The sequence below is a fragment of the Pogonomyrmex barbatus genome, unplaced genomic scaffold (assembly GCF_055798465.1).
Source record: "Pogonomyrmex barbatus isolate J1 unplaced genomic scaffold, ASM5579846v1 scaffold14, whole genome shotgun sequence".
NCBI lineage: Eukaryota > Metazoa > Arthropoda > Insecta > Hymenoptera > Formicidae > Pogonomyrmex > Pogonomyrmex barbatus.
The window spans coordinates 5,256,631-5,268,202 of record NW_028297110.1 but is presented as its reverse complement, the minus strand read 5'-3'; the positions used below and the strand labels follow the sequence as shown (position 1 = coordinate 5,268,202).

Below are 11,572 nucleotides of genomic sequence, written 5' to 3'. Positions count from 1 at the left end.
ATTCAAATTTATAAGAGCAAAATGAAAGTCATGGTGAGAGAAGACGAAATTGAAAAATTATACGAAAATTTCAACATTTTTCTTGAAGGAAAACAATTCAAAATTAGTCAAAGATTTTATTAAACAATATTTGGCGTACAGGCTGAAGATTAAGATAAAATATATTTAAAAAAAAGAAAATGTGGGAGAAAGGAAGCGGAATGTGACATCATATTCACAATCCGGGATGAATATCCGTCAAATAAAAGAAGATGAACCGCTCTCTATATATGTACACAAACATATATATGTACACACTGTAATCAAAAGAATTTGAGAGGCAGCTAAGCAACGTCTAAGAATGGCGCTTAAGAAGGGACTCCGGAGATTGATGTCCCACCGTCGTTGTCTTAGCAATTACTCGTGCGGCAATATTTGCTTTCTCTCCCTGCCCTCCATCCAGCATCCAAAGCAGTCTTTATCGCGAGTATGGTCAACGCGGGATTTCGCTGTAACGTTCTTTAATTTAGTCCACGTGCATCTCCGTAGCTCGTATTTTATATTTCGGATAGCGCGTAATTTATCTCATCTATTCTAGTGCACGCGTACAAGATGGCGGCCGAGCAAACATCGCGAAACATCTAATGTTTGTGTGCTGAAACACGATGTTGGAATTTACACATTTATTTAAATTTGAAATCTGAAAAGCTACACGTAGTAAAATAAATGAGTTTCAATTTGCGAAAATATATATGCAAAATAGATAAAACATTTTTAAGATGTTTTCTTTTCTTTTTTAATTTTTTATCGAAAACATGCAAAATATATTATAATATGTTTCAATCCATTTTCTAAGATCATTCCTATATACATATTACGTATGCCATAACATAATTAATAATTATTCCTTTTGTTATTTTAATTATTACTTACTGTGTTGGAAATTACGTAAATTAATTGAAAAAGATACTATTGATAACAAAATAAATAATTTATAAAATTTATTTTTAGTATCACATTTATTTCCAAATATAATTTTTTAATTTTTATTTCTTTTAAAGAGTAAAAAAGATGATTTAGATAATAATTTTTAATGATATATATATATATATATATATATAATAAACAATTGAAATAGCAAAAAAACGAAAATTTACATATATAATAAAAATTATTTACATGTATAATTTAAAAAAATATTTATCTATGTTATATGTTACACGTTAATATATAACAGGCTAAATTATATATTATATAAACAGATCTTTTATAATTTTAGCTGAAACTTTTTAAATATACAATAAAATATACAATGTATGTAATATGTATTTAAATATATATGTATAACAAAATTGAATGATATATACAGAATTGTATAAGTCTATCTAAGAATATACTGATAAGATTAAAATACAAAATTATAAACAATATATAATTATAAATAAATTTCTGTAAGATATAATTAATTTAATTTTTAACTTCATTATTTTCTTGCTATGTACAAATGTAACAAATAGATTATGTAACAAATAGTTCGCTCATTATATTCACAAGCAAACTTTAACGCAGAATGAATTATTTTCATCCATCGATTTTTAATGCACAAGTAACCAAAGTTTCCTGCGAAATGTATGTCCATTATAAATAATGTATGAACTATACGTATGAATTAATTTAAACACAGATAACCGTATTTACCATATTCTAGAATTTGTTTCAAATCGATAGATCTCTGATAGCGCACGTATCATGGCGAACGACAAAAATTTAAGTGCCTGATATAAATACTCTAAAAAAATCTATTTTCTGCAAATCATGAAAATGTAACTGTAATTTAGTAACTTTGTCAGGTAATGTAACTTTCCAATTGAGTCATGCTTCCGCTAAGTAATGACATTCATTTTTTTAATTCCGTCAGTGGAAATGGTAAATTTGGAGTATAGAACCACATATTCCAGTTAAAAGCATTTAAAAACTAGCAACAACATTGAGAAATTATTATTAGTAAGAAATTAAACTAAAATTCTAATTTATTCGTGTGAAAAATATATGTTACTTCAATTTTTTCAGGAAAGTAAGAATACAAAATATTCTTTCCATATATCAGTTGTTAAACTTTTGTACGCGTACTTCTGTGTGTAAGATTTAAGAAATGGTTCAAATACACTTGTCCCACCTAAAGCATCTTCTAATAAATTTAGAAGTAGAAATCCTTTATAATAAAGCATGTTGGTACGGCCATTCTTAACAGTAAAATCGGACGGATTAGACTAATTAGACTAAATTCGTCACCTGGTTTAGAGGTTTTTATCTAAAACAGTAATACAATAGAAATGTAGAGATGTATAAGTATGTACGTATTTATATAAATATAAAATATAATATTATCTTATACCATATTCAAAATGATTTATTTCTGTTTTTTTTTTTATTATATTTGATTAGGCAGAAATTAATAATTTACCTTATTTACAAAAATATTTGACATTTTTGTTGCTATATTGCTTTACTTCTGTACTATGCAGAATACTAAGAATCTTATGTACAATAAACCTAACAAAACTATGATTCAACCATGTGATTCACGCATGATTTATGCATGTTCATAATTTACATACGTCACTAAATTTCCTGTATAGTGCGAAACAATGATATTGGCAATGAATATTCAAATAAAGTGTTTAGATAAATCACCGATACGAATAACACGGAAGGAGAATTAATTTCGTTAAAAGAAAAATTTGATGGAAGCACGCATATATTAAACATATCTATAAAATATCATAATTATAATAAGAATAAAATAACGATAATAAAAGACTATTAATTTTCTATAAACATATAAAATTTGTTACACACACACACACACACACACACACACACACACACACACACGCGCGCGCGCGCGCATACATCTATAATAAAAAGATTTAAAACCAATAATTTTACTTCAAGAATGAAAACCGCATAAATTTTCGCAATTCGCAGTATATTTTCACTTTTTTTAAATAGTTTCTTACTTTGCTCGATATATCTTTTTTCGGCCCAAACGTAGCATTTGCGACTAAACTTTACGCATTGTAATTATCAACAGCAATAATTATTTCATAAGGTGGTAATTTTTGATCGAATTCGTAAACGTTTTTGTCCAAAGTCTTTAAGGTTTTTGTCAAAGTTGCCGATGTTAACGCTGTGAAACCTATTGATACTGAAATCTAATAAATACAATATACATTAATAATAATAATTTAATTAGAAATAATTTAATTAGAAATAATTAGAAATAATTTAATTAGAAATAAATTTTTTCAATTTGGACAATTTAATGTATGTATATATGTAGATCGAGAATATGCCAAAATAACAATAAATCTCGACAAACGGGACTTTAGATGCCAATCTCTTTTTTCATTTTTCTATATTTTTTTCTGTTCTTTAATTTAATCAATATGTAAGAAAATATAAACAAATATATACTTGTATACTCTTCTTTGCGAAATAAAGTTCATTTTTTCATTTACTTCTTTACTTTTATCAATAATATTAATTCTTCTAGACAACGATCAATCAGATATTTCTACGCGAAAATAAGTAAATGCAAAATCTCTATAAAAATTAACTTTATATCCATAATATTACCTTAGCAGAACTTAAATTTAACATATGGTGTATCCTGACAGGGAAACATGAATCTAGCGCCTACATCCTAAAAATATACAAATATTTATACAATGGACATTAATATAAAAGAATTATATTGTTTATTATACGTAGTTTAACTGACTGTAATATAGTAAAATATCACGTATATACGTATACGTAAAATCATACGTATATCTTTCTATATTCACGTTTATCTTTTCTTTTAGGCATTAACCAATACCATGTAGAAGATTTTTGACTTGTTTCGTATTCAATCTCTACATCTAAAAATAACGTATCATCATATGAATATATATATATATATATGTATATATTTGTGTTAAATAATAATTAAAATTTGTGTTTTTCTAAAATTATTATTGCATATCGTTGTTGTCCCATCGTAGAATGCGGTAATTGAATAGTAAATTTATTTCCAAAAGAATTAAAGTTCTCAATATGATATTCTAAATTAGATCCAGTAATATAGTTTGTCACTTTTGATATAACAAGTTTGTCATGATCTAAAATCTAATTGTTCAATATTACACGTCAATGACAAATAAAAATTACTTTTTTAGATAAGAAAAATGCTTTCTTACTATTTCAGTACAACTAAAGGTTGTTTTTCTATCGTCAATATTGCTTCATTTTTAAGAACTGTTCGATCAAAATCCACGAATAAGTCCAAATAAATGTGAGTTATTATTGCAAGATCTAATAAAAAAAACATTATAAAAATATAAAATTATTTATAAATAATAAATAGTATATATACAGGTGTCTGATTCCTAATGGTACACCGTTCGTGCGCAGGTAGTGCGAATCAAATTGAGCAGAAAAAAATTTTCTACCATTTTATGATTTTCGCAATTAGTAGCAAATTATTAATTATTAAAAATTATCGAATATACGCGAATCTGCCAATTGGCTTATTATAATACGCGTAAATATACATAAATATATATTATAATAATATTATAATTACAACTTTTTTTAATAATTACGCACATTGTTGTTAATAATGCAAATAATTTTTATATTTTTGCATTTGATATAATTTAAAAAGACAAACATGAATGTTCCAAAATATACTTAAAATTACAAAAGAAGCTTAATTTTACAAATCAGTTATGAAAAATCTTGAAACATCGATGATGATTTCATATTTTAAACACACTAATAAATATATTAGATTATTTTCGATTCTATTTCCCTTAAGGGAAAGTAAAGCAATTGTCGAATGATTTTAATATTTTTCTTGTGTAATTATAAATAATAAAATACCTGGTCTTGCAAAAGAAAATGAATCTCCAGGAAATTCATCCATATTCATAATATTTCGTCGAAATTTTCAAATAAGTTTTGACTATCTTAATTTCATTATCTTAATTTCATAAAACAAGAATGTAACATGTAACTTCTTACCATCCTGACTTTTATATACATTTGTTAAATTATCTCAACACACAAACTTGTTTATTAAAATCTTGAGTAAATAAAATGATTCAAACTCATATAAACATTGTAAAACACGCTTACATCTTCAAACACTCTTGGATAATAAGATATGTTTATTTTAATTAACAATGTAATATGTAATATTATATGTAATATTATATGTAATGATATAAATCAGGTAATACAACGTAAAACATTAACTTAAACACTTAATATGCGGAATTATTTAAATATAGATCTAAATCAATGAATATAGATTAAATAATTCTTTTTAATATGATTAAAAATATATTATAATATATTATAATAAATAATTAAATATAATTCTTTAGAAATATTTAACAAAATCTCTATTTATGTTATATGAAAATACATAGAATAAGAAATCTCATAAGCTAAGCTAGATTTTATTATAATATTACATGTTAATTTTGTATATAATCACTTTTATATTTTTTAAGATGTATTTTTACATTGCATCATAAATCGAAATATTGCGTATCAATTATATTATTTCAAAACATTTATTAAACTTTATAATGTAGAAATAATTGTTGAAGATTGAGGAACATATACAGTGTTTCATGTTTCAATCATATATTAATAAGATTAAAGAATTTCTCTCTTTTCCTTCTAGAAAAACATATAAAACAAATTATTAAACATATAATATTATTTTTATGAAACTAAATTATTAATTATAGCTGGTCTCGCATACGAATATGGATCTTTAATAGATAAAGATATTTCAATAATATTTCCGGTTTTTCAACAATATGTTTTAATGTTTTAATTTATATAGCTACTTCTATATATAAATTGGCTTCTAGAATATAACACAGCTTTGCGTTCTTTTCCAATATCTCATCTTTCATTCTATTCTTTTATTTTTCTTAATAACATCTAAATTTTTTATTATTAAACAGTCAAAATGACTGTGATCTTCAGATATTGATTAAACAATTTGAGATTTATCAAATCAAATTTACACAAGACACGTTTTAATTGATTATTTATTATGACAATACATAAGAACAATAAGATGACAATAACATACCTTACAGAAAAGATTTAGGAATATATTCATAATATGTATATCGTATTATATACATGCATTGTGTCACTAAAAACTTCCACATAAAGTTATTTTTTACATTGAAAAGAAAATCTTTAAAATGTGGTCAAAAATTAAAAAAAATTATTATAATAAAAACACATTTGAATATTCATACTGCGTTTTTCGTTAATTATCAAGAATATATTTTATTATAAATAATAAGAAATAATCTTTTAATATAATTTGACATGTAGTCATTAAAATAATAGTATATTTAATTAACTAGGCCTTTTAGAATAAAAATATTTTATAAGGCATTTTTACATTACATCACAAGTCAAAATATTAAAATAGAATGTCTTAAAAGTTCATTCTTTTATATAATTTTACATTAAATTTTATGTAGCCTAATATATGTATTTTAATATATTTTAATTAATTATAAATTAAATTATATTAAAAATTACATATATTTATGTAAAATATATTAATGATATTTTGATATATTAACGAAAACGATTAAGCACGTATCAATCACATTTATTTCTTTTTTACATTTCTTATATTTTTTTTTTTTTATTTCTTACGTCCCTTTTACATTGTATAGATTTCTTAGGCTTCAAGATACTTCTAATTTCTCTTAAAAAAAATGGTATGTATATAAAAATAAAATAAAATAATTTTAAATGGCAGTTTTTGTGACAAAATTGGTATAATAAAGTTGGTATAATAAAAGTCAATGTTATTTACCGCGCTCTACAAAATTTTTGCTGTGTAATTATATTCTATAAATCAGACAAAAAAGAAAAGAATTCGTCTAATTTTTCTTGAATTATAAATGACATCTTTGATTTGCAAGTACTATATAGACAAAAAGCTATTTTAGATTCCCAATGGTAAAGATCTTGTAATATAGTACAAATATATGTGGATGAGTGATAGTCGTCAATAAAACGGTAAATTTGTGGTATAATTTCTCTCCAGTGACTTTTGATGCACAAACGTATCCAAATAAATCTGTGAGATATTCATGCATTAATACGCAAATTAGAATCAATTTAATAACCAATTTAATAAATAAACCAATTTACCGTATTTCGGTATTGCACGTGTGAAATGAGTAAATGCGTGACATCACTTCTATTTTAGATATTGGTAGATATCGAGATGATTCATGTAAGTAGGATAAAAATGCAATTTTTCGAAGATCATTGTAATATTTTAAATTACAATTTGGATCAGGCAGAGGTCCCACTGAAGGATAACGGAGCCATTTTCTGGCAAGAATGTGACATTCATCTGTATAGGCTTTTCCCACTGGAAATCCGAAATTCTCCTGATAGAACCACTTATCCAATTCAAGAGAATTTAAAGACTAGTAACATAAAATTATTTATTACTAGTGCTAAGACAAAACTTTATGTAAGAAAATTGTTTATGTAACAAATATACCTTCCATTTTTTTGGAAAATAATTATACAAGTATTTCTTGAATTCATCAGATGATATACTGTTGTATTTGTAATATCGTATAAAAGATTTTAAAAACCGTTCGAATTCGGTAAACCCACCTATGGAATCTAGTATACAATTTAAAAGTTCGACTCCTTTTTCATAAGGCACATACTCAATCATCTCATCTTCATAGAGGAAGAAATCAGTGAAATGGGGTATCAAACATTTTAACTTGATATCATGAAATTTATCCTCCTATAAAATTAATGCAATCAAAATATAAAAACACATGGAAATCTATGTACTTGCTTATGCATGTGAATATAGAGTGATGATCTAATAACATGCTTAACTTAATTTTTTTCTGTAAGTTTGATTATATGTAATTAAGATTTATAATTTACCTTTTTGTCCCATAGGTCGTTCGACAATTTCTGCTGTAGAAGTCTCTTCGTTTCATTTCCTAGCAAAATTCTTACAATCTTAATCCAAAAAAACATACTAATGCTTTTATGTAACCACAAATGTTCAAAAGTTACACATGTAACTAAATTTCCTATCCAATTCTGACAAATAGTTGGAGTTAGTGTACTAATCAAAGAAAGATCTCCGTCAAGTAAACTCGGTGACACAAATATTATTTTAGGACATGCTATATCAATTTTAGGAATATTTGGTGGTAGCACACATATATCATACTTTCCTACAAACATCATTTTAACTACAATATCAGATTTGAAATTTAAAAAATATATATATATATACACACACACACACACACACACACACACACACACACACACACACATACACACGAAAAAATAAATTTAAACAATTCAATTAATATTTTACCCCAGGGATAAGCGCCATATATACTTTCGGCAACATGCATCAACTTCTTAATATTCGACGCCATTCTAAAAACTTGTTGAGTACTATACTTCATTTCAAATAATACATTGCATCTGTTATTAAACTTTTGACATTGTAAGAAGCCCACAACGATAACTATCACATAAGACGGTAATGGTGCTTTTTGAGAAAATTCACATACATGTTGGTGAGAAACTTTTAGTATTTTTTGCTGATGTAGAGACATTCTAACTGTGCAACATTTTGGTGCTGAAATCTGAGAAATATGAAATACGCATTAATAACAATTAAGCATAGAGGTATATTTCAAAGTTAATTCGGTCAATATATAAAAATAGGAATAAGTAATTATCTATAATCAAATTATATATCTCTCATATATCTTAATACAAATACATTTTACATTTTCATATTAGACACTCATATTTTTTACATTACACATATTTCTTATTCATATTTTTTATATTAAACATGTTACATGTCATTACTTATTAACTTTTTCTAATTTTTAGTAATTATAATTAATCAGATATCTCTACGTTTACGCATAGATAAATGTACATAAATTAAATTGGACATAAATTTAAAAAAAACGTACATTAATAAAATTTACATAAATTAAGATACGTTTATACTTTTACCATAGCGGAATATTTAGATTTAACAGATGGCGTATCCTGACAGGGAAACATTGCTCTAGCATACATATACTAAAAATATAGAAGTATTTATAATGCACATGAGTAAAAAAAATTTTTTTTCTCTATTTTAAACTTTCTCTATTTTAAATTTTACCTTGCTGTAAGATAATAGAAAAGAACATATTCCATCAGTGGTTTGTTCTCGTGTTAGCCAATACAATGCAGGAGAATATGGACTTGTTTCATACTCAATCTGAATTTTATGTCTGAAAATGATCGTACATATTTACTGAATATTTACAAAAATGATTCTTATACTTTTTGCTTGTATCTTTTTTTTTAATATTGTCATATATTTACGTAGTTGCTTTATGTGAATGGTCGGCATTAGTATTTTCATTAGGTTGCAGCAATTGCGGTAATTGAATGGTAAGTTTATTTCCAAAATAATCAAATTTTTCAATATTGTATTTCAAATAAAAATAATCAAAAAAGTCTGTGACGCTGAATATAGTAAGTCTGTGAATATCTAAAATCTAACTAAACAATATTACATATTATGGACAATTAAATAGTTTTTGTTTTTAATGAAAAGCACTTACTACTTCGTTAATTCCAGGTTGTGCAATTATAGTCAGTACGCACTGTCCTTTGAGGACGTGACGATTAAAATCCACAAATAAATCCAAATGAATATCTGTTACAACTGCGAGGTCTAGTAATTGAAATAATATTGATATTATTCTAAAAGTTTTTATAAAAGTTATTAAGAAATTATAAATCAGTAATGTAACAAGGAATAATATGTAATTTAACTTATTATGTTAGTTATTTATAGCATCTTGTCTTTACAATATTACATGCAATACTTGACTATGACTTTTCTACTCATTAATACTCAGTAATTATTTTCTATTCATTAGAATTTATTTTAGATTTTCTATCTTGTCAGAAATTGTAAATACTTTAAGAAAACCGTCTCTTTTGTACAGTATTTTTGATATTTTTATGCTACAATTGATACGAAAAATTTTCAAAATTCTTATGTATAAAATCATATGTATATTTATAATTCTAAAATAGTTATTATATTTTACAATTTATGAATAATTATTGAGTATTTAGAAGCATACAGTTTCACCTTTCAATCAGATACTGATAAGATTAAAAGAAAAATCTCCGTTTTTCTTCTAGAAAAACAAATAAATTATAAATGTATAACATTTTTATGTAACTAGATTATTAATTGAATACCTGGTCTCGCATGCGAATGTGAATCTTTAAGAAATGAAGACATGTCGATAATATTTCGTCGGTCTCCGAATAAATTTCGACAGTATATGTTTGCTTATGTACTTATACTTCTAAACTGATTTCTGAATTGTAACACTTAGTACGGTTTTGTCTCCTTGTTTAGTAGCTTATCTTCTACCATTTTATTTTTCTTTGTTTAATAACATACATCTGAATTTGCTTATTAGGATATTAAATATCAAAGTAATTATAACTTTTAGATATTGTACAAGCAATTTGATATTTAACAAATCAAATTTATTACAAGATATTATTATTTTACAAAATATTATTGTATAATTATCTTCTATCAATTGATATGAAGAATCGATTTCAATTTCATTAGGATTTTGGCTAGCATCTTTCGTTTGTCGTAAAGTTGATAGGTTTGAATGATTATCGGATGAATATCTGTCCATTCGATAAAGATCTTGAAATATAGGACAAAGATATATAATAATATAATATGGACGCACAATATTCGCTGACAAACTCCAAAGCAAGTATAATTATCTTTCTGTCAACACTTGATATTCAAACGTATCCAAATAAATGTCTGTACGACATGTACGCATTATGTTATGCAAATTTAAATTTGATAATAATAAATATCATATTTATCATATTTCGTCAAAATATGATATCGCTTCTAGCGTGAATCTCGAAAGAAGTGGAACGAACGAATACGGAACGAATATAGGTAGGTTAAAGGGATGGGCAAGAATTTAATACGTATTTTTGCTAATTTTTTTTTTTTAACCAAATGAATATACTAAAACAAAATTTTGAGCAATATTTATATAATATGAAGAGAAGAGAAATATTTTTTGTACTATAAAATTATTGATACAAGTATATAAAGCAAGTATATAAATATAGCGAAAAATAATCCGTTTCTTAAATATATTCGTTGTTTTGCAATGATAATTAGACTTCCTTTCGTCCGACCAATCGCAAATTATGCAGAATATTTGCAGTTATTGCATGAACTAGAATAAAAAAGATTCAATTAATAAAATAGTACTTATTGTTGATCAAAAATCAATTTTTTTCATGTTTTTTGGTATAAAAAAATTAATATTTCAGAATAGAATGCTATAGGTTTGCCTATAGTTCATGCGGAATAATTAGATGTGTAAATAATATTGCTTTACAATTTCAAGTCGATAGA

The 11,572-nt window shown here is 24.9% G+C and overlaps 1 protein-coding gene across 1 annotated transcript; it reads right to left on the bottom strand.

Moving 5' to 3' along the window:
* Window positions 1-6,078: 6,078 nt before the first annotated feature.
* On the bottom strand, window positions 6,079-10,809 carry LOC112552700 (leukotriene A-4 hydrolase-like). Its single transcript, XM_089073100.1, has 10 exons — window positions 10,363-10,809; window positions 9,695-9,823; window positions 9,469-9,637; window positions 9,263-9,374; window positions 9,109-9,177; window positions 8,447-8,723; window positions 7,999-8,297; window positions 7,592-7,849; window positions 7,231-7,514; window positions 6,079-7,156 (listed from the first exon to the last, which is right to left on the bottom strand). Exons 1-10 carry the CDS (start codon window positions 10,403-10,405, stop codon window positions 6,925-6,927), a joined length of 1,872 nt encoding a protein of 623 aa, XP_088929226.1. The 5' UTR covers window positions 10,406-10,809; the 3' UTR covers window positions 6,079-6,924.
* Between the last annotated feature and the right edge of the window lie 763 nt (window positions 10,810-11,572).